This window comes from Calypte anna, chromosome 7, assembly GCF_003957555.1.
Source record: "Calypte anna isolate BGI_N300 chromosome 7, bCalAnn1_v1.p, whole genome shotgun sequence".
Taxonomy (NCBI): domain Eukaryota; kingdom Metazoa; phylum Chordata; class Aves; order Apodiformes; family Trochilidae; genus Calypte; species Calypte anna.
Window position 1 is genome coordinate 250,907 of NC_044253.1, and position 24,766 is coordinate 275,672.

The 24,766-nt window shown below is 38.0% G+C and overlaps 2 protein-coding genes across 4 annotated transcripts in view; both read right to left on the minus strand.

The window, feature by feature from the left end:
* Positions 1 to 39: 39 nt before the first annotated feature.
* DAPL1 (death associated protein like 1) lies at positions 40 to 5,929 on the minus strand. Its single transcript, XM_008501275.2, has 4 exons — positions 5,456 to 5,929; positions 2,888 to 2,975; positions 574 to 637; positions 40 to 253 (listed from the first exon to the last, which is right to left on the minus strand). The coding sequence occupies exons 1-4, from the start codon at positions 5,532 to 5,534 to the stop codon at positions 134 to 136; spliced, it is 351 nt and encodes a 116-aa protein (XP_008499497.2). The 5' UTR covers positions 5,535 to 5,929; the 3' UTR covers positions 40 to 133.
* An 11,624-nt stretch (positions 5,930 to 17,553) lies between these two features.
* PKP4 (plakophilin 4) overlaps positions 17,554 to 24,766 on the minus strand; it is a 60,116-nt gene continuing 52,903 nt past the window's right edge. For all 3 annotated transcript variants that reach the window (XM_030454192.1, XM_030454193.1, XM_030454194.1), the window contains 7 exons: positions 23,860 to 24,010; positions 21,588 to 21,783; positions 20,860 to 20,944; positions 20,631 to 20,748; positions 19,993 to 20,124; positions 19,128 to 19,201; positions 17,554 to 18,539 (listed from right to left, as the gene is read on the minus strand). In XM_030454192.1, the coding sequence (XP_030310052.1) occupies positions 18,291 to 18,539; positions 19,128 to 19,201; positions 19,993 to 20,124; positions 20,631 to 20,748; positions 20,860 to 20,944; positions 21,588 to 21,783; positions 23,860 to 24,010 (1,005 nt within the window). In that variant the 3' untranslated portion in view covers positions 17,554 to 18,290. The remainder of the gene's footprint in view (positions 18,540 to 19,127; positions 19,202 to 19,992; positions 20,125 to 20,630; positions 20,749 to 20,859; positions 20,945 to 21,587; positions 21,784 to 23,859; positions 24,011 to 24,766) is intronic.

Below are 24,766 nucleotides of genomic sequence, written 5' to 3' on the forward strand. Positions count from 1 at the left end.
TAACTCTTCTTATATTTTATTGTCAGTAACAGAAGTACAGTAAGATCCAAGATGCACAACTTTTGATCCTTTCACCGCAGTGCAATATGTGCTATTGTGAACAGAAAAACACATTTATGTAAACATGAGTATATTAACATTTCCGTGGCTGTTGAATAATGTAAATTCTTTTAGGCAGCATGTACTTCTCCAAGGCAGGCTGTGGCTTTTGGTGAGCCACTTGTAATGCTGCTGCATGAATTCTGTGGCTCATCTGTAACATTAACGAGGGGGAAAGAAGTTGAGATGGAATACAGATACTCTTCCTACATTCCATCTGACAAAAGTAGTTTTAAAAAGGTTGTAAAACCTAACCTCACAAACAGTACAAATACTCAATACCTAAAACTCTGTGCATATTATTAGAATTTCTGTTTTCAAAGTGGTATTAGACTGACTAATTATTAGTGGTAGATTAAACCTGCAGATGTCAGATCAGTTGAAGCAAAATTAACTTTTTACCTTTTCTTTTAAGGTTTATCTTGATGGAGAAGCCCTGACAAACACAGATCATGTCCTTGCAGATATACTTACTTTTCTCAGTGCTTCTGCTAGCAAGACATCTGCAGTCTGAGTTTTTGAAAAACTGGTAATGGCACTAAAAAACAAAAGAGAAGTATTTAGCATTTTCACCTCAAATAAATGCTTTTTCCTTTAATTATTCAGACTTAATACAAACCACTTTATAAGAGAAATTTAGGTTTTAGAACGAAATACTTTAATCACATTAAAGATGATATTTTTAAAAGGTTTGCTACCTCACAATAGAACAACAACAAACCTGTGTGGGAAGCTGTTTTATTTACATATAGCTTTATACAAAAATCTCTATACAAGTATCCTTAGATATCTCAAAAGATATTTTCTTTTTTTGTACAATGTGGAATAGCTTCACAGAGGCTGGGCACTGATATTCAGAACTACAAAATCTGACTTTGTAATTTTCTTGATTCCAATCTACACTCATTAAAGAAAATAAAATCATCTGCTGCTTTTGGGAAGCTTCTTTTGACAGCAGCAATTTGTCAAGCAAGAATGTTCTGTGCAAGATTATCTCACTAACTTCTTCATATTCCAATGAAAACCAGCCATGTTATCAACATTCCACACATAAGCAATCTCAAGGCTATGAAGTAATTTAGTTCAGCAACAGGAAGAACTGTGGAATGTGTGCATTCTTCTGATACTATTATTTGCTGTGAATATCTGTATCTTAAAATGAAGTAAAGAAAAAACATTATTACTCTTGCACATGGAGTCATGTTCCTTAAATGTGACTCCTGAAATAGCAGACACTGCTTTAGTGAGATTACTGATTCTGTGGATGAGGCAAGATACATTTCCTACTGATATTTCAATTTAGCAATCAATACAGTTTGCCACACTGACAAATAAAAGTTATGCAAGATGTGTTTATGCCACCAGATAAGTATGACTGTGCTAAAAACAGCAGTAAAATTACACAAGCAAGTGGCAATGAAAATAAAAGCCTTTTAACTTCAGAAAAAACACAAACCAAAACCACAAAAGTTATTAAAAAAAACTGCAAAAATCCAAGAACACACCAAATTTGAATAATTTTCTTTTAACAATGAGGTATAACCAAATAAAGTGTCAGAAAACTGTCAGACAAACATCTAGCTATTAACATGATGCACTATGGTGTATACTACATATCCCCTTTATAGCAGGTATGCTTTTTTAGAACTAAATCTTAAAGCTCAGCTATTGGCAAGCCCAAACTCAGCTCTGAATAGCCACTTTAAGTGTGACAGTGACTTTGGACTCTGACCCTATCAGATAATCATACCTAAATCAGAAACTCCATCACAACCTCCTCTGTGACTTCTGTCCCACTCCAGTATGTATAATATATTAACCATCAATTCTGGCACAGAGAACTAGCATACAGGAAAGAAGGTAGTGTTACTGCCTCAGCTTTGTTCAATATAATTGTATTTTAGTTTACTGTTGTCTAAGCCACACAGAAACACATAAGAAAGGAGAAAGAAACACATAAACAAAACCCCACAGCAGTGATTTCTGTAGCCAGCCTGCCAAGAAATAGTGTTAATATGCCAGTGTTAAATGTGGCTAGACACAGTTAATTTAAGTTACTGAGATGGTTACAACATTTTAGAGGAACAAAATAAAATCATATCTTGGTCCAAAAACTGAGATGAGTTATTAGTCTAGTCACAAGCTTCCCTTTTAACTCCTGGCAAAATAATCTATTTCATGTTACTAGATTACAGTACTTTGTAGTGACTGACAGAGACTCTGCTATCAAAGTTTCAGTCTCAACTTACATTTTATTATGAGCAGACAAGAGGGATAAAAGTATTGAATGCACACAAGTTACAATGCCCAGAAGTACTTTAGATGCATCCCCCCAAGCACAGTACTGATAACAGCTGAAAATTCACATCTCCTGTGTCCTTGCACATATTCTGATCATCACAAAGAGGAGGATATGTACACCATTTCCTTGCACAGCAAGGTCACAGGTACCAAAACACAGCAGTTCCCAGAACAAATCACTGCATCAGGCTTCTCAGAATAAAATCTTAGTGTCACACTGACTACTTTCTGGGGATCACAGCAATTATGAGGGGTGCTAGACATAATGCAAGATTTATGTAATTCTAGATATGCCCCAAAAGAACTGTAAGTTCTTTTTGTTTTGCTCTGAAGTACCTTGAAGTTGCCTTTCACTTAGGAATTGCATAACTGAATTTAAGAATTAAACTCTTAAAAAGTTTAAGATGTGTCTTTGTTTCCAGCCTTCAGCCCATTACCTATGAACTTCAACTATGAAGCAGGGTGAAGATGCCCTGCAGTACTGTACCTTGACTTTTCTTTTCCTGGAGGTTTAGCATTTTTCTCAACAGGTCTGTTTTCTTGCTTTTTAGGCACTCTCATACCTCCAGCTTTGACTGCAAGAAGAAAACACAACTTTTGTAAATATATCTACAGAATTACACGCTGTATTAGATACACTTAGGAGAAGAAAAAATAGTTATACCTGAGACTAGTAACAAAAAGTCACCTTTCAATTTTTACCTCCATACTTCACTTTTAAATACACACATATGCAGAAGCAAGCCAAAGACATCCAACAAAGACTAAAATTCTATGTCACGACATACTCAAATCAAATTCCAAATACTACAATCAAGAAGTCAGAGGGGCTTTGGTCCCTGATAAGTATATTAACCTAACACCTTATAACATTAAGATCCATTCCTCCCCCTTAAACATCAGATGTAAGAGTTTCCATTTTAAATTTAAGAAAGCAGAGACACACAGTGCCATCAACAGCAATTAGAAGTTCATTATGTGCTTAAGGTATTCTAGAATAAACCAAATAATGTAGATAGGAACCAGCTGCAAACTTATCTTCTCCTGGTGTTCTAACAAGTTTAATTATATTTTGTTAAGATATCTGCCAATCAGAAAACCAATTAGTACTAATTAAGCTACAGAACAGGAAACAGTAATAATTTAAGTTCTAATGCATGTCAGAAATTTCAGCTTGGAAAAAAGAACGTAAAGTTATCTAAAAACTCATCTTGAGAGAAATAGTTTCTCCATGTTCACTGGGGGTTTTTAAGTTTTCGAACTGTTAAAGAAAGAACAAACTTAGTATACATTTCTCATTGTTTTGAAAAAGCTACTTCATCTTGAATCAAGGTTACTATTCCTATAATAAATAATCAAAACTAGAGTTTTCAAAATGAAGTATTTGGTGATAAAAGTGAATAGGGAATGAAGAAAACCTTCAAGAATTACCCAGCTAAATAACATAAGAAATGCATTGGGCCATTTCTGGGGGAGCAAGTGTGCCCATCTGTATCTAACACCCATTTTCTATCAAATCTGACTCATCTTCTTTTATTTCCTGGTTGAAGGCTTAGTTTTAGAAACAATAGTTTTCCTTCAGTTATGTCCAAAGCAGCCTCGCAGTGCTGGAGCTGCACAGTATCTAGACTTGGCTTTTCTTTTTTTTCAAAATTGAACGTTTCATTTGCTGGATAAGCATCAAATGAATTGCCTGGCAGTCTTAGAGCTGCAAATACACTAGAGATTGAGACAGAACCAAATTCTTTTGAGATGAGAGTCGAACTGTAAAATGAAAAGTCTCCTCTGAAAACAAAGTGTCAGCCATTTCCAGTTATCTGCCAGTCAGGACAATCAAGGTGTGAAACTCCTCTATGTCACTGTAAGCAGGACTTTACATGAGAAACATCTTTAAACAAAAATGAAGGATTTGAAACAAACAAACTACAAAACCACAAAAAAGTCTGGAATATTTCAAGACAGGTATCTTCTCTACATCACATTCTCTTTATAACAAGTTCACCCAGAACACCAAAGCAAGTTATCCCAAGTATTCCTCCACAGCTTGCAAGGTGCTTTTTGGCTTTTTGGGAATGAGTCGAACTGCAAATGGGAACCCCACTAAAATCTGAGAAGCAGATAAAAACCGTAACTGAACCTAGATCAGGGATTTTGGGTTTGTGGCCTTCACTAAGCACTCACATGCAGGACTGGCAATTTCAAGATACAAGCATTGTTTTGTGGTTTTAATTGAACAGAGTGAAGAGATACAGACACACAATGGCAAAGACATTCTCTCACTATGAAGTTTTACAAAGGCACTAAGAGGGGCTGTGATGATGGTGGGCAGGAAGGAGAAAGATATCCAAAATTGGAAGAAATATTTAAACACCAAGAAGCCAAATTTTAATATAGCGTTCAGTTTTTAGATTTAAGTGCCTTGTAAACCACATAATCTAAGAGGTATGACCTAAGTGTCAAAACCTTTAATAACTTCCCTATTAAAACCACTGTATATTTTTAAAGAAAGGAGGAACATTCCCCTTGTTCCCCCTCAAAACAAAGCCCCGCTGAGCCCCCCTAAAATCTAAACTGAAAACAAAGGCCCTGGGCTCTGCTGAATCCTGAGGCTACTTGTGGATACCAAGTCACAATAAAGGTGTCTGCCTTCAACCTTCTTTGCTCACTAAGCTGAAGAAACTTACTCCTGCCATCCCTCCTCCTGTTAGAGCTGGTCACTTCCAGTCCAGTGACAGATGAGCCTCACCAAGATGCACTCTGGTGTCATGTCAATCAAAAACAAACAGTACCCGCACTGGGGCACAGACTGCGGTGGTTTAACAGCGCTTTCAGCTGTAACTCAACCACACACAAAGCCACAAAGATCCAAGAAAGGACTAAAGACAAGTGAAGATGAAACACAAAAAACCCTGAACAAACTACTTACGTCACAAACTTATGTAAAAGCATGCTTAAAAAATAACCTTTACATTGATGTTGGCTCTGTTTTGAAGTACCAGCTCCACACAAGTAGAGAAGAGGCCGGCACGGGATCTGCGCACCGCCTCCCGCATACCTGCCGTGCCTTCAGGGCGGAGACACCGTGTCCCTAGAACGCTGCTGCCCCTCTCTCCCTCCATGGCGCGATGACGCATTCCTGATAAGGGAGCGGCAGAACCTCTCGCCCCTCTCCCCCATCAGGTACAGAGTCAAGCAGTTCAAGTTTACATTGAATGGCACCGGACACCAAGGTGCTGCAGCCCTGGAAGAGGCGGGACAGGCTGAACACGAAGGAGTTTTCTGCCGACACCGGGGCGAGCGGAGCTGGCACGGGCTCTTCAGACGCGCGGCTCCTGCCGAGGGTCCGGGCCCGGCATAAGTGGATGGGGTCCCAGCTGCTCCGCGCCGCCGCTCCGCGGTCCCTCGGGCCCCGGGAGGGGCAGATGAGAAGCCTGCCGGTGCAGGAGCTCTAGCGACCGCGCCCCGCAGAGCTCGCCACGCTGCCAGCGGTCCTCGGGAGCGGAGGTGCCCGCCCGCGACGAGGAGAGCGGCGCTCAGAGCCCTGACACCGCCACGCACCACACACCGCTGCCGCCTCCCCTCGCAGCCCGTCCCTCACACCGCCCCGGCCCTACCTGCCGGGGGCAGGACACCCCGTGGCGCCAGCGGCGGCGCGCGCTTTCCCCTCCTCATGGCGCAGCCTCGCGGCAGCACCCGCGCGACGGGCCTCTCGTGCGGCTCCTGAAGCGGCGCGTGAGGCGGTGCGTGGCGTGGCGCGAGGCGGGGCGGGTATCGCCGTGGGCGGGAGGGGCGGAGCGGCGGTCGTTCAGTCAGTCAGTCAGTCAGTGAGTCCATCAGTCAGTCAGTCAGTCCATCAGTGAGTCCGTCAGTGAGTCCATCAGTCAGTCAGTCCGTCATTGAGTCCGTCAGTCAGTCAGTCCGTCATTGAGTCAGTCAGTCCATCAGTCAGTCAGTGAGTCTGTCAAAGTCAGTCCATCAGTGAGTCCGTCAGTGAGTCTGTCAGTCAGTCCATCAGTCAGTCAGTCCATCAGTGAGTCAGGCCGTCGGTCAGTCCGTCAATCACTGCCAGAAGTGCCCCACAAGTCTGTAAAGGAGGAGGAGGGGAGAGGCTGCTGGAAGTGGATTAACACCGTGAAGGGCTGGGGTGAGTGAGACCAGCTGCTGTTCCACCTCATTCTGCTGGACGCCTCCACTGCCTGCCAGCTTTGTCAGATCACTTTGTCTTTATTCCTTTTTCTTTTGTCATGGTTGTTCATCACTGACTTAGTAAGTGTGCTGGCGGTGGTACAAAAAGGTGATACAAGCTTCTGTTTTTGATGTGTGAGAACCCATTAAAGTCATAGAATCATCAAACCATAGAATGGTTTGGGTTGGAAGGCACCTTACAGACCACCCAGTTCCAACCCCCTGCAGGGACAGGGACGCCTCCCACAGCCCAGGTTGCTCAAGGCCCCATCCAGACTGGCCTTGAATCATACACAGTTTCAATAAAAAAAACATACACAAAAACTACTCAGTTTTAAAATTCTCTAGATAGTATCCAGAATACACATGCAGCATACCAGTGAGTTACTTGTACTCTGAAATCAAGCCTGGAAGACTGCTAGATACAGATCCTTTCTCTCTGTTGTGAGTTGTATACATACAAACAAAAGGTTCAGAAACCCCCTTTGTCTCCAGGTGTGTTATAACTTACTGTCACAATTCAACAATACAACTGCAGCCTTTAACAAATCCTTCTAAATTATCTAATGCATAGTTATAAGATGGTGTTATACTACTTCAACTGTGTTAAAGTTTCACAGAATTTAATAAAAATAAATACCTATTTTTATTTTTAAATTATCAAGTATTTAATCACTTCACCCACAAGATCCAATTTTTTCATTCTGAAAATTTAGCCCAAATTTCATTTGTTCTTTGAAAAGCTGTGGTTGTAATTAGATCTTTGGCCACAATCAAGTCTCTTTGCCCTCAGTAGCACCATTAATCCCACCCTTAATTAATACAGAATGTTGATAAAGTGGCTGGTGACGTTTTTGTTAGATATATTTTCAAAGAGGTACCATGAATGATAAAATGTTATACCAATGAAAATGGCATTCAAAACTGGAGTGAACTAGGAACATCCATTATTTTTCTTTGTTGCTTGACATATTGTATAACTAGTCACAGTAGGCTTCACCTGAAAATTTTCCAGTACTGGACGGCACAAGCAGATTCTTCATTTGTGATTTTACACAACTTTCCATGTATAGTTTGTTGTCACTAGACAGTGACATAGCGTCAATGAAATATGCCACAGTCTATTAGTGATGAAGGAGCTCATGTGTTTTCTGCAGCTGGTAGTGCCTTGGATCAGTCTCAGGGTAGTGTGGCTCGTGGCATATCCTGCAGAAGTTGGAGAGACCTGCTTACTGGAAACAATAAAGTACACAGTTTCAAAAGAAGGGTTCAGTAATGTTTTTTCTTAATGCATATGAAACTTGTGTTATTGAAACCTAATTCTAAAAATAACTGTCAACTACTCGACTTGGTAAGATTTTCTGAATCTTGTCTGATTTTTATCATCCCAGAGTTCTATTTCATTGTGTTTGGAAAGAAGATTGTCCAAAATTAATGTCCTATGTAGGAACTGCATCACCCAAGATACATGTCTGATTATAATAATCTTGCAGTGAAATAGAAAAACTGGGAGTAGATATAGCTCATGTGGAGTTATGAATTTGATAAACTTCTTCACAGCTTCATTTTTATAATTTAAAATTCCATTACAGAATTATCTTCTAGTGCAATACTCAATGGCATGAAAAGACATCTATGAAAGAATCACTCAAAGTTCCCTGACACATGTGAGAGTGTCTCCTGCCTGAGTCAGAGAGCAAAATCTGAATATATTGTGATGAGACTGTTAATTTTATCTGCTAGCAGTTGCTGAAACCATGGCACAGAATGCAGAAACTTTTGTGTAAACATGTTCCTTTGCTGTAAACATGCTCTGTTTTGCAGTGCCAAAGCATTTCATCACAAAAATTAGCCAGTTTAGAGATTTTGAAAGCAAAACATGAAAGAAAAATATGTAATTGTTAACCTTGTTATTTCTTTGAGATTTTTCTCATTCTTGGAGATCAAAATTAAAAGCAAAAGGAGAGAGAATGTAAAAATAGGATGTGATTATGTGGGATCAGAAGCACAGGGGAAACGAAGCAGAAAAAGCAGAAGAGAACATGGAATAAGAAGCCAGTTGGAATTTGCAGCATGACAGCTACCTTATGGACGACTACTGTTAGCTTAGATTATAGAGCAGGAAAAGTTAAGGATACCCAGTCCAAAGCAGATCTATTTGATACTGTAGTTCTGTATGTATGAGGCAGGAAATAGCTTTGAAATGCAGCAATTTCCTCCCTAGAAAAGCAACTTTGCTCTTATTAAAGTCAATACTACTGCATGTCTCTGCCAGTTAGTATTTAGCTTGAAATGGATGATAACAATTTTAAATGGGGAAAAAAAAATTCTTTCAGGTTCAATGATCTGAAGGAGAGTTACAAAAAACGCTTCATCTGAAGTATTTGTTCTGTAGTTAGGGGTTTTTATATTTATGTTACTCCACCTCAGCAAAGAAATACTCATTTTTCAGTTTATTCAGATGAACTTGGGTGCGGTACCCTCCTAAATGTGAGAGCCACATGGTTTGAGAGTTTGTTCTTAAGATAACACAGATTATTTATTTTCTCCTTACTTGCTAATAGCGATTGCAAATGTACCGAAATCATCACAACATCCACATGGAGTTGTAAATCTGATTTTGTTTCATGCTTTAATTTATTTAGATGTTTTCTTCCTTTTGGAAATTATTAGTCCGGTTTTTCTGTGTGGGAGAAATGAGTGAGGGAGTTATTCTGTTATCTGGGGGCAGACACAGCACTTTAACTGTGGTAACAGTCATAAGAAATTTTTTCAAGTGGTGCTCTGGAACACTTTCACCTTCCACAACAATTTCTTCTTTAGAATCTACATTCTACAGGCAAGTTACTACCTGATTGCAAAGTTTGAAAAGTCAATTGGCAGAATCAAGAATCAATACGTTTCCAAGAATACTGTCTACTTCATCTAATCTAGCTAATAGCTATTAGCATAATTATGAACGAGACATCGTCCACATATAAACCAAGTATGTCACAAAGGCACATGGAGTATCTTCCTCATGGATCATCTTTGCATTCCTATTTCTGTGTTGTTAAATCTATTGCTCATGACTCTGCAGTATTTTCCCTTATCTGCTCTATCTCCAGAACTGCTTGTTTTTCAATTTCAGTAATACAGATTTGTGGCTACTGATATAAACTGACACTGTTTTTACATCTGGTAATTGACTGGTGAATTAGTACTGCTGTTTTCTTAAGCCCAGTTACAGATAGGCAATAGATTTTTCAACAGAGTGAATATGGCTAGTTTTAGATTCTGCAGGGGCACAGTGAAGACAAAAAAATATTCCAGTGCAATGGACATGACTTTTTTATAAATAATGCTTTAAAATTGTTTTCCTTCTGTCCTGGGTTTTTCTTGTCTGTTTATAGTAGTTTGGCATAAAGTTAATAACGCTGCAAAGAATGCTATCATTAAGTACCTAAAACATGGAGAAGACCAATTAGTGAAGGCAGAAATATGTTCAGTGATTTTTTTATATTTATGTAATTGTTTACTAGTGTATATTTATGCATCTCACAAAATCTCTGGGAAGTCTGAGTGCACCTCTTTAAAGCTTTCCTTTTTCTTCTAGGAAATCTGAGATGTTCAAATCCTGGTTCTTATCTGGATGCCAGTTGTTTCGCAGACTACAAGAGAAAAAAGAAGGGTCCATGCACTGTATGATGCATGCTGGAAGGAAAAGGGTAATATTATGAAGGAGAAGATATACCTTACTGGCTAATTTTTGTTTCTAGGATCAAACTTTTCTTGACAGAGTGACTAGAAAGATACACATTTGTCATCAGGTGTTTTATCCACCTAAGTGTCCTTGCTAAAAAAAAATAATAAATTACTGGGTAGTGAAATAAGTGAATCATTGATACAAAATTATATTGCATCACACTGAGCGCTATGGAAGCCCTGACATAGACTTCATTGTTCTGTCATAACAGCAATACTTGTGTCCTCAAAGGTTAAACATGAGAATTCACTGTATTTTGGTGCTGTTGATAATGGCTTTGTACCCTCATTTCCAGAAAACAGCTTAATGGTAGGAAACAATGCAAGGCAAACATTTTTAGTATCTTCCAGGTTTTACATGTTATGTGATATTGAACTCCCTGGAGCAAGCCATCTATAAGTTTCTTGTCATAGAATCTATTTTTCTGATCCAAAGCAACTTTTTGTGTTGGACTGAGTAGCCACTAGAGGGCATGTGATATTCAGAAATTGAATGGTAATGTTTTACCAAACATAACTTCATACTCGACCCAGCTGTAAACAAAAAGTTTACCTCTTCTGTGCCAGGTAGAAACTGATTCAAATTCCTCATTAATTGCTATTGAAAGAGCAGCTTTCTGAAGCAGTAGTTATTTCAGGTTACTCCTTGGAAGCATGTCAATAACCTGGAAAATGGGGGCAGAGAAATGGGAATTGCCCCTGGTCTAGATTGGCTGGCTGTCATTTGTGGCAGGGTTGGGATAACACTGCAGTAGTATAGAACTAAAACGAATTGCTGTTTTGAGGAATAAAAGTGAAAGTTAAATAGGAGGAAAATGTTGTAATTGGTAAGTGGTTACAGAATGTAATGAAGTTTTGCAAAGGCACTGGACATGCATAATCAACATTAGTTTTAGTATACTGATTTTTCTTCCCTTTGTGTTGCTATGATAGTTAAGAGGAGATTCATGTGAGCTCCACTGCAGTCTTTGTATAGTTCAAGATTGAAGATAAGTAAACTGCAGGTCCACCTCTTTAGCTGCTACTTGATGAGCTTTTTCAAAGTCAATGTTGTGCAGACATAACGGGTTAGTCCTTATGTCTTGTGAGGTGCCAGTCACTCAGAAGAAAAGGAGAAGGAAACAGAAACACAAGGATTGCTCTCGTTCCCCCTTCAGACTGCAGACAAGGATGTCTGGGGAAGTAATACTTATTATGAATATACCTGATACATGTCACAGAGTGCAGAAGTCTTGGGGAAGCACCTCCTCCTTGTAATCTCATATATGTGCTGCTTGTAAAGGGCAGTGAGTGATTTCTCTGTACTATGTTGGCAGAGAAACAAAAGTATTTCATATTCTTTTAAGTGTAAGAATACAGATAAACCGCCAGTAGATGGTGGTCATGAAGCAGAGGAATTGAGGATCCTGAGGGCTGGCAAGCTGCAGTGAGCTTTCACAGCTCTTCATATCTCCTCTTAGCACACCAGCTTTGTAAACTACACAACTCACACCCCTGTGCATCACTAGGACAGTTTCATGCTATTTGAAGAGAAATCTCCCTCTTAGCATGCTTGTCCCCATAGCAGCTACAGCACTATGGACAGTTTGTCCTTAGTGTCAATAAATTTACAACTACACAGGATAGTGCTACTACATTGCACCAAACAGGCTTTGTGGTCTTACCTGTTAGCTGCTGCCATGACTAGCACGTTATTTTAAAACCACTGGCATTAGGGAAGACTGGGGCAAAGAAAATTGCCTGGCAGCTGGATCTGCATAAAATCCATGGAGACACCCAGTGAGCATTTTCAGAGTGACTTGGTCTTTTTGCGCAGTTTATGTCAGCTGGCTCTGTTGAAGACTATATTATTGATTTAAAATATGGGTAATTCCTAATATTGATCAAACAAATGGACTTAGAAGTGTACTTGCATCATAAGGGAAAAGTTTGAAAAAGCAGTTGAGAGTTGTTTGCTTAGTCTGTTTCACAATCTTTACTGACAACATTTGTAACTGGTAAACAGTGGAACAGCATGGATGATACAGTCAGCCTAAGCAGAGCTGTAACAGAATTTCCTTTGTAGCCATTAGTATGTCAGGCAAGATCAGGGGTTGACACCTATAAAAATTAAAATATTTTATTATTTCGTTTCCAGTGCTTGAATGTTTAATAATATCAGCAATCTAGACAAACTTAAACTAAGTGCCTTTTTGACTGATGAATGGCCTTATCCTTGTTTCATCGTATGTGCTTACAGTTATGTGCAATATTTGAAGTTAGATAAATTCTCTTCTAAAACAATGTAGTAACCTCTCTGGATGTGTGACAGCTTTAAACAGAATCTGGATCAATAGGAGTGCTGGAGAATTTACAGCCATACTGCTGGAATGTATATTTTGTTCCCCTATTAAGCACTCATACAAGGATTGATTTTTTGGGGAAAGGGAGCTGTCAGCTGTAGTAATTCAGCATTTCATGTGATGATCTCAGTTTCCTGTATTTCTGGCCATTGTGGGGATGCAATGGTAGATTCTGGATTTATTTAACTCTGCATTATTTTACCATGCAGTCAAATGAACTGTGCTGCAATGCAATAACTTGTTTATAAGCTAATGAGCTGGAGGTCTTCTGTATTTAGTCCTAATGGAGATCAGTCTCTTCCCATAGCATGTGCTTACTTTGTGCCAATGGACAGGCAGATAATTCATTTCACAGTCTTCACAGTCAAGAAAAATGAACATGCAAAGGATTTCAAGCACTAGCTGGAAATAACCTTATTAAATACCTGCTGCTTGTGTTCTTCTTTTACATGTAACTCATGTAAAGTAGAACAGACTCAAAAGTGATATTTAGTATAAAAAAATGCTATGTGTAAAGTTATTTACTAATAGTTGGGTGCCCTGAAGTAGCAAGGAGAGATGGTGCCTGCTCTGGGACTCAGCCTGGTCAGTTTCATGGCTAAGGTCAGTGAGCTCGCTGACTCTGACAAGCTGATCCAGCCCTTGGGATGTCTCTGGGAGTGCTGCTGCTGTAGTCTCCCCCAGGGAATGCCTGCCTTGCATTTTACAGCACTATCAATCTCTATTGGCAAGAAAAAAAAAAAAAAAAAGTTGGACTTTGTTTCTTCCTGTGGCAGGATAGTGCTCTTTGAACAGACTGCCAGCGGGCATTTGGACCAGACAGCTGCTGTGACCTTGCTTGCTATTAGCTGCTGCCACACCCATTACATTCTTTTATAACCACTTTTATTCTCTAGACTAACCACAGAAGCAAGAACTTTCTATTTTTGCAATTTCATTGCACACCTTCCCAGCAAACACTGCCTTACTGTGTACTTTTCCTGTCTGGTGTTCAGAAGGGGCGTGATTAACACTCGAAATTTAATCTCTCCATGCTAACTATTCTGCCCTCACTCTGTGGTAGCACTCCCCATATCCTTAAATAATGTGTAGGACTTAAATCATCTTTTCATGAGGTTTGAGCAGAAAGAAATGCTTTGAACATATGAAGAGAACCAAACCCCTAATATTATGCATGAGTACTCATGCTGAACAATGCAATGGGCAGTTCAGTGTGATGGGATCTCTGAAGAAGCTGTTGTATTCTCCTTTTAAAACTCCATAAAGTATTCCTGTTCTGATACTTTTTCCTGTCCTCAAATCCCCCTCTAGAACTTTCCTACAGATTAATTCCTCAATTTTCTTTTTCAACCTCAACCTTTTTTTTTTTTTTTTGCCTTAAGCTCACAGGCAAGGGAGACTGTTGTCTTGTTTGCTTGCAGAAAGCCAACATGACACTGAAGATTTAATGTGTTGATTCATAGTATTGTCACTGGCAAAGTATTTTAGTGCAGACCATCATCATCCTTTGAATTGCTCAATCCTTTTGCTATGGGGAAAGAACCTATTTTATAATATTTAGGGACCCACATACAACAGCCCGATCAGTCTGTTGTTTTTTAAATCTCCGTTGTATCTAATAAGCTTCTCTGACCAGATGATTAATTTCCTGAGTGAAAGCTGAAAGATACAAATATCATGAGATGTTGTTAACCAGTATGTTTTTCCTTCTCCTATGAGTTGTAGCTATTCTCTTGTGTGCCCTGTGAGTAACTTTCCCATTTTGCAGCTCTCCTCTGACTTTTTCCAAGAAACAGGTCACCCCTTCCTCACACATTTTCCACTCTGGTGGGAAGTCCTTGAGGAGGGGCCAGTGCAGTAGTTAATTAGTTGGTTGGCACATGCTCTGTTCTTGCCACTTCAGTCTTGTTTTAAACAGCATGGTTTCAGAATAGGTGTCTGGTGTGGAAGGCTCTGCAGCAGATGACAGATTTGATTGTCCTGCATCATGGACACAAAAACCATCAGAACTGTTTTTCTGGGGTTAATCTAAATTCTTCCAGAATGTTCCTGTTACATGTTTCAAGTGGATCTCATTCAGTTTTATGAAAATAGCACATCTAGGATGCTTATACACTAGCATGTCTAATTGTGGTGTAATTATCAACTCTACTGTTAATTAAAATGCCATAAAGTAAGCTAATTAAATACTAAAAAAAAATTTAATAGCTTGAAAAACCTCTTAAGATCAAAATGAAAACTTTATTTTTAAAAATACATGTATTTTAAATTGGTTAATGCCCTGTAAGTTTTATTCATCGAAATGTACAATATTTAGACTCTCTAATAAGGTAATTGTATCACTGAATAAAGGAACTCACAAAATACAACTTTGATGCTAAGTGTGACCAAATGAAGAACCTTGTTGCTCATTTCTGTCTTCCTTTGCAGACTGAGATTTCTCCCACCTATGTTATGTGCTCAAAGAGATGTATCTATCCATATCCCCTGGCAGAATGCTCTGAACATTACTCTGCTCCTGACCTAGGCTTCCCTGAGGTAAAATGTCAGGCTTTCTCCTTACACTCAGTAATTTCATATTGCAAACAGTGCTTTAGGTGCACCTGTATGTTTATCATGTTTCCTTATATTAAGGGCTCGGCTGGGATAGAAATTGGGTTGTTGGCTGTTTTTCTGTCTTACAGTAGCCAGACTTAGTGACTATTGATTTAAAGTCTGTCTTGATGATCAGAAGCTCCAATTTTTTAAGAACTTGAGTTTTGGATCCAGATTCTGCCACCATTATTTTTAGGGTCCAAGATTCTTTCCAGCCTATTTAAATAGTAATCATAATTCAGTTAGGATTATTTTCCTTTTTACATGCATTCTAGCTTTTTACAAGATACAGAATCATGGATGTGCATTACTTTAAGCACTTGTTCCCCATTTTTCTCTGGTATAGAGCACTGCCATTCCACTGAGGTCAGTGCTCCCCTCCAGTTGTCCTCCATGGGAGTTATTTACAAAAAAGGACAGGTTAAGTCTGGTGTTATGTCTAACTGTACACCTGCACAATCTGTTCTAATCCAAGCCATATTAACTCCCTGCTTTTTAAGTTTAAGTCCTCTTTTTCTTTCACCTTACTTGCAAGTATTAGAAATGTGATCAATTTCCCAGGGCACTGTTACTGTTTAACTTCCAACCTAGCATCACCTTCAAACTAAGGACATTCCCTTTCTCAAAAAGTGAACAATTGTTATCCTTTGCAGTGAAGTATCAATATGAATACAAAATTGTGAACACAACACATTTTAAGAGCATTACGCTCAACTCCATGCTCCTGAGCATTTGAAAGTCTCAAAAACCAGACTGCATTATGAAAATCAACAAGGAAAAGAAATTGTGCCCTACTTCTGCCCCACTTCCATGTATTCAGTCTGAAACTGCACATAATGGTAAATTAACCAACAATTATACTGTACACAATTTTTATATGCATAGCACCAAGATCTAATGTGTAAAAATACATAAATAAATGAGACCAAATATAAAACCAAAATAAAATTAACATAATGACATGCATACATATATATTCTACAGCATTAAAGATCCAAATCAGGGGTGCTTTCCTGAATCTTGCTGGTTTTGATCTTCATGAAACTGCCTCAGATGAGAAACAAAAATCATTCCATCACACAGCTGCTTTGTTGAAATTACTACCCCTCTCTTTTTCAAATTATTATCAACTCCAAAGAAGCAAATAAAAATAGACTATGACCCTCTCAGTCTAGAATATTGTTACCTGAAGCTAACTTGCATCTTCCTGGGACAATGAAATGCCAAATAAGTGTATTTGGCTCAGAGAGCTTAACTTACCAGATTTAGTAGGTTATGGGTGTACCAGACACATTGATCTGCATTAGCCTGAGTACCAAAGCTTGGACATGACTCTGAAGGTAGTTACGAAATGATGAAAGTTCATGGTGAAGTTACTGTCAAAAGAAAGAAACTCTAAGTCAAGTAAATAGAAATAATTTTCTATTATTATTTCTATTAATATTTCTATTAATTTTCTATTAATATTTTCTATTATTATTTTAACAATAAAGTCCTCTAGAAAAGCAGAGACACCACCTGAATGATGCTGGCCCTTAGCAACATACCCATCGCTGCAGCCAGCGGGAAGTTCACAGCTGTGTATCAAAATTAAGACCTAAGCCAGTACTTTTACTGTACTGTTTACCCCTTTGTTTCTTTTCTCTTTTGCAGCTGGGGGTGAAGCAGCCCAACCAATTAAGGAAATGTGAATTTGCCTTATAATCTAAACTTGGAGCAGTTCTGCTTACCTTTACCTTTTCATCTTTTCGCTGATGCAACCAGGATATTTGGAAACACTGCAAACCAAAGAAAAGTGCAATGATTTGGAACAATAATTATGATTACAGACAATATAAAATTAACAGACTCTATGGCATGAGGAGCATATGTGATTTAGTTACTTAAATAATCAAAGATTTTTTATTTTAAATCAAGCAGAAGGTAGTCAAAATGGAGACTACAATTTCTATGAAAGCAACATCATAGTTAATTTCTGGGGGAAGAGCAAGGGCAGGAGTAGAGGATTGATAGGAAGAAAGCAGGATAGAGTTCTGAAATATCTTGGATTGCTCATATCAAAAGTAAAAGTATTGGTCTAAGCAGTAACAGGAGGAAAGTGCATAATTTCACACTTTGGTCTGCCAGCCTGACAAATCCAGAGTATTTCACTGAAGAAAGCTGGGAAAATGGCCCTGATGTTTGATACATACAACCTGTTTAAAAACATGCAATGAGACTTCATATTAATGGTATTTTTTTCTGAATATCACACACAGAAAATAAAATAAAATGAACAGGGAACAGCTTTCCATGGATGAGACTTCCATATTTATTGTTACTCCATGTGCATAGAAAATGGCAGTGAAGTTTCTTATGAAATAGGCAGGGAATGGGAGAGGTGTAGATATACTGGACTGGACTTTGTGCTTCAAAATGACACTAATAATTTTTAAAAGATATTTTTTCATTTTAAAATTTATAACATTTTCTTGGAATTTTTTTTGTGCATGATGTTTCAAATTTCTTTTAAAATGACACACTGCATTACAAATGGATGGCACTTAAACCAATGTGGTATTTCCATATTTACACCAACAAAATAAATTTACAAGACGTAATAGCATACAATCTTGACATTTAGTAATAGCAATAAAACAAGAGCATCCATTTTATTTTTTTCTGTACAATCAGAACAATACTTTTATTCACATAAGAAAAATCAGTTTTAATTTGCTCTGACCTACACACTTTCCAAATTCATTTTACTCAATTCTCAAACCTTTCATCACATCGCCCACACCCTCACCAGACTACAGGAGCTACAAGTAATTATACCTAACATCTAAACAGAGCAAAAAAAATCCCTTCCAGTTTTTCTTCCTGACATATCCTCACTCAAAAAAAAAAAAAAAAAACAAAAAAAAACTTCCTTGTTCCTTCTTGTATTTCACTTTCACATCTCATAACCAAAACAACAAATGAGGCCATTCTGTTTCTTCTCAAGCAAGATGAGAAATACACTGTTGTTTTTTCTCTTTGATGCTACACCCAGGAGTCAGGTGAACCTGGGTACTGTTCTGCTCTGTAAGAGGATCGTCTGGTGGAATAAAAGTCTACATAATTTGTGGTTGACTTCAGTCCATACTGTGTTGTGTAATCTGAAGTAGCAGGAAAGTGAACTCGATCATCAAAATATGGGTCTTCATAGCTATGTGGAGACTGCAAGTATAATCTGTATGCATCATAGTTTTTTCTGTTAGTGTCCTCTTGGCTGTAGTACAATTGCTGATGCTGTTGGAAACATGATAGAAAAATCAGCTTTCAAAATATAATTAGCAGGGAAAATATTTGTTCCTCAAAGTTAGACACATTATACAGACCTTTCCCTGAAAAAGTTAAGTGCAGCTATCTATGAAGATAGTAATGTAGGTTCCAAACCTCCATGAAATGTACCTGATTTTTAAATGACAGAGAATGGAGGGAAAACCTCTAACTGCCTGTACATTACCTTCTCCATTACTGGGAAAGTAGCAGCTCTCCAGGAGCAGTACTTTTAGATAATAAGTAGGATGTACAGAGCCTGACCATACCTACCAGAAGCTGTCAGAAAAGTGGTCTCAGATCCCACCATAGGGTGAAAATGTCATAATATGTGACTATAAAAACCCACAAAAGTAATAGAATTGCATAAGCAGTTGTTACCTTAAGTACACTATTGCCCACTAACAAATTATCTATGATACAGATAGATAGCACAGATATAAATAAAAAAAGCACTCTATCATCTAACATATATTCAAACTCCCTTCAGTTTCATTAAACTCAGTATGCTGAGTCTGCTGCCAGTGTCATTTCAAAAGAAGAGAATTTTGGAGTCACCTGTAGTCGTCTGTTTTGTTCTCTTGCTGGTGAGGAATAGGAACTGATGTAAATTGGTGAGGGTTTGCTGGAACCTGAGAGAAAACAGTTCATGGCATAAACTTCAGTCTTTATTCTTCTGTCTATAAGTCTATTTCCTTCTCTTTTACTAAGAAGAAATTATGTAGCACCCAAACAAAAAGGTCTGCAGATTTTAGTATCTATGAATACTGCAATAGAATATTATATAATAACACAATGCAGACAAATTTTGTGCCTCAGCAAGTAGTAAACTGAAGCTAAGAGGTTTTTCTGTGTTGCTAGGATTTTTTTATTTTTATAGAGTAATAGCCTTTAAAACCAGGAATTTTCTTCTCATTATTCACTGACATCTCTATTGTCTTTGTGACTTGTGTCAAACGGTAAGAAGAAAAAGAGATATCAGGGAAAAGATGAAATCTTGGTATAATTTAGTAATTTAATAATATTATATTAAGATACAACTGCACATTATTTTTATAACAAAATATTATTTTATTTTATTAGCAAATATTATTTGCTACATAGAGAGAGAGAGAGAAAGCAATAGCATGTGCATAATAGAACAATTTTTTGTAACAGGATTTTAAATAAAAATTCCAAACAACTTCCACCACCCAATATATAAACAAATTTCCTATTCTAGTAATGTGTGCAAGTTGTGAATGGAACAGCAGAGGCAGATGAAATGCCTGCTCTGTTACAAATGCAATGAATACAAAATGAATAAAAATTAAAGACAACATCAAGAGTAACAAGCCTGCTAATTCAATTATGATTGTATGAAGTCCTCATCTAAGGAATATTGACATATTCCAGTTAAAAGTTGCCCTGACTGGTATCTTACCAGTGTACAGGTCTTTATGTGTGACGACATCTCCTTGGTTATTGTAATACTGCATAGAGGGCTGTGTCCTGTCAAACTCAGAGCGGGGCTCCCTAATTCCTAATAACGCCGGTGATGAGGATGTGCTGCCAACTGATGACAAGAGAAAGATTATCAGTATAGACAGACAAAGCCTTTCCCATACCTAACCTTCTCTTTATTCTCTCCTCATCCCTTCTTTCCTCAAGGATTAATAAATGTGAGAGATGTGGGTAATGGACAAAACTTGACAAGATTTTCCTGGATGAAGAACCCAGTGACAAAAGCTATCAGCAACGTGCCATGAGATTACAATTTGCACATTCTGGGACTACACTTTGATTCACAGTAAGTGGTGAGATTTGCTTTAAAGTTTCCCTCACTCAAACTAAAATGCTGATGCAGAGGCATCCACAAGTCCTGTGGAATCTGAAGCCTGCCCACAGTAAGAGCTAAGGTAACACTGAGTGCACACAATGCACTCCTGTTTAAATACAAAGGAGGGACAGGATGAACTGCATGTTTGAGATAAATAGCCTCTCAGTTTGCTACTAGTTCTAAGTTTTAAAACGGGATATGAGTTACCCCTTCAGTAAATCTCTTTACATTTCTTGACTGACCTGACTGTATGACAGGTGACATCTGTTGATTTGCTGTTGATAAAGAAGGATGCGATTTGAATCTCTCTCGTTCCAGTGTTGATACTGGTGTAATAAAGTGACTCTGATTCCACCCATCCTATGGAGTGGCAAAAAGAAAAAAAAAGAACACATCAAAATTAACCACTTCTGATTCAGTTAGGAGTTTTTGTAGAACTATGTTCCAGTGTAGGCTAATTTTGTAATTTACCTTTTTATAAATGCTACGGAGATCTCGGTATTGCCATAACGTGTTCAGTACTTGGGCAGCTGCCTTGACAACTTTCAGGGATGATCTAAGGGAGTAAAGAATATGACATTACTAGAAAGACACTTAATTCCATTTAGAAATAACAATTTTTCTGAGCTACCTAGTAGCTTAAACCTGATGCTGTCAAGCAGGTCAGTTCATCTCTCCAGGCCTCACTGATGCATGCCTGCATTAACTGTGAACACAGCTGCCACACCAAAAGGTTGGTGCAGAACCTGACTAAGCATGGCAATCATTTCCTTCTCCAAACTAGAAATTTTCTCTTCAGGTCACCCATGTGAGGAATGCAGATAAAAAATCTGAAACAGATACTGTCATTGTTTGCAATTAAAAATCATCAGAAGAATATTCTATTTAGTGCCTTTCATAAAACCTGAGAGTATTTACTTTAAATCATTGTACAAAATTCCCAAGTAGGAAAAGAATAAACAAACAGGAGATAGTTGGTATTAAAAGTCTCCAGACATCCTCATAGTGAGACTTTGCTCTCGGTTCTGTGTTGCACTACTGAAAACTTTTACTGGTTGGAAACACACTTTTCTACTCTCAAGAGCAAGGTTAGGAGAACTGCTCTAGGTATTATAAAAAATAAAATAATTTCCCCCATTCTTAAGGATTCTAAATGGAATAGAGAACCAGTTTAGGTATGAACCTCATTGCCTACTTGCCTGTCACCTCTTCCTTTCGTTATGTTCACCAGCTTTTCTATTCCTCCAGTATCAGCAAGGGCTTTTGCATTTTCCATGTTTTTACTAGTGACCTCATGCAAAGCACAGCAGATTGCTGCTACAGTCTCATCAGACAATATGCTGGGACCATTGCCTCCTGGAAGTCGATTAACCAGATCTCTCATAGCGTATTTACCTATAAAAACCCATCAAAAGTGCCAAGTGAAAAAATACAGTTTGGTAATCAAGATGTGAAACTATAGGTCTCATCACAAAACTACATCTGAAAGCAATAAAAAGAAACACAGAACCAAAACCATGGAAACCTTCCAAGAATTCACATTTTACAGTCAAGAGTGACTAGAAATCAATTTTTGAATTTGTTTTCCTTTTAGCTTAAAAATGTGAAATGTTGCATTTTTACATTAAAACAGGGGCATCTATAAACAGCAATTATTTGGAGAAAGCTGAGTCATTCAAGGAAAACCATTAGGAGTGGTATGCATTCCTCAGCTTCCTTTATGGGAGGGTTAAGTAAATCCTCATACTGACTCAGAATTTTATTTTCTTTCAGAGGTGTTGTTACCTTATTTGTTACCCCTAACAGATCAGATCTCAGCTCTTTCAGATTTCAGTTACTGGCTGATGCACCAGAGTAATGGCATTACAGATAGAGGAAACTAACAAAAGGTGTGGTACCTTTTTGTGTGTTTAGGCTGGGCTGTTAATTGAATGATTTGATAGATTTTACTAAAGGCATCTATTTGTACATAGCAGTGAATACACAGCAGTGAAAAGCATAAGCTTTACACAAAGCCACTAGCAATTATTTGCATTATGTATCTGAGGAGAAGAATATCCAGAAAGGAATTCTGCAAACAAAAGGAGCAACTTTTCAACCACGCTGGGAAACTATCACCACCAATGCTGCAGACAGTGGTACCCTCTCACTGCCAGTCTGTTAGAAAGCTCATCAACACGTTTTCATGGACTGATTTATACTGTTATGTTCTTCAGAGCTGAGAAGATGTAAACTCATCTTCTGCCCCTGCTGATGTCAGTAAAGTTGCATAAAAGAGATTACTATCATGGGGTAATTTATGACTCATTTTGTGTCTCAAAATATTTTACACAAAGATTAGTTTCAGAGTGTTTCTAAAGCTATTTTCTTTCAAAGTCAAGGCTTTGTCAGTGGTGGAGATGCATTCCTGAGCTGAACAGTTCTGTCAGGAAGAGGGGAAAAAATCCTGGTTAGAGAATATCACCTGACTGTGACTGTCTGTGGCTGATGCTATAGAACAAAATCTTCTTTTCACAAATTTATGATGTATGTAATATCTACACTGCATATATATCTAAACTGTTCTGAACATCCAAAGTGGAGAAGCTTCAGATATACGTAATAAGATTCTGTTCACTTGTATTCATCTTTTTGAGAATAATCACATTCTTAACTGCATAAACAGTTGTTATAGACTTATTCCACTTGTCTACATAACAGAAAATGTTTCTGTAACAAAAATGAAACATTTTTAGATCATGATGTGAGCAGGGTTCATTTAGGTCACACCAATCTGAAGCTGAGGCATCTCTGACACTTGCCGTAACAGAATGAGATTCCTGATCAAGGCAGGAAAAATGTTGTGTGGGTTTTCTTAATATGCTAGACAAGAAAGGCACTGATGAATGCTTAAAATATTAAATATTTAAACTGACAAAAGGGAAGTAGCAAATTTTTCTAGCAATCACCCTTGGCGATTACTTGACTCAGAAAAGAGACGCATACGTTGCTCTATATCTGGGGTTTCATAAAAATATGTCACTAGGAGTGGATTTCTTCCCTCATTCCCTATCCAACACAATTTAATAAAGTATTTACTGGCGGACTGGCAGCAGGGCTGTCCTCTCCTCTTAGAATATATAGGGGACCTTGAAACCCTTTGAGAAGGTTACCATTTAGCTCCAAGGAAGTGGAGTGGTGTTTTCCATCGTATTTCATACTGACAGTTTCCTGTCCAGTTTAGTTGAGCTGAGGTGACTTCCATCCATTGCAAAGAGATTGCCATGCAAAACAGCTACAGGCAAGCTAAAATGTCAATATTACTCTGAACAGCTACTGCTGTCAAAAAGATTAATTTCTGTGACACAGCTGACATGATTGAGTAAAATAAAATTTGCTGTTCCTATTGGTAGAATCCTATCCCAGCATTTTTTCAGCACAAGGCCTGACATGCTGGTAATTGTGCTTTTTCCAGTGGAGTTCTGTACTTACCAATAAGCTCCTTATTGCGAACATCCAGTGCCATGTTCCTTAAGGCAGTTGCCACCGATGAAACAACTCTGTCATTATCCATCCTCAGCAGCTCCACCAAGATGGGAAGTCCTTTTTCTTTTCTTACAGCAGCTCGAATATATGCTGCAAACTAGAACAAATCTGCTACAACATTCTGATTGAGATAATCTCTTACTAGATTGCAATTCTTAAGTGTGTCAGTTTTCTTTTCCAAAGAAAAGATGACACGTTAAAAGTGCATCTTTTCTGTTATTATAAAGGGTCAGCTATTTGTTGTTTTTTTTCACTCATTCCTCTTACAAAGCAGGGTTAAAAGAAGTGGTCTAACAGCGAAAAAGTTTTGCTTTAATTTTTTTTGAAAGACCAATTCTATAGAGGTCATAAAATGAAAACAAAAAGCTGCTTTTAATACAAGCAAAGGAAGCAATTAACTTCCTTTTAATCTCACCATGACAAATATATAACATTAATAAATGTTCTCATATGGTGCGTTTGTAACATACTATGCAAAGGGCCACAAGCAAGAAGGTACATAGATAGATAATGCAAATAATAAAGCAAATAAAATTTATTTATGCTGGTCTTACTTTGACAGTACCTTCCCACCAGAACTCACAGCTAGAAGATTATAGAAGATTTTTTTTGCCTAATATGCACTACAAGAAAGATTTTTCTGCTTATTTAAAATAAATGGTACCAATTTCAAGGCCAATTTCCATATTGCTCTTCCTGTCTACCATCTCAGTCATTGCTTTTCACTATGGAAGTAACATTATTACAGCACATAAGCACTAACGATGCACACAAGAGAGAAATGCTCAGATGTACACTAGAAAATTATGTTCCTTCCAAACACATTCCAGTTTTTTGTTAAAACAAAACCAAA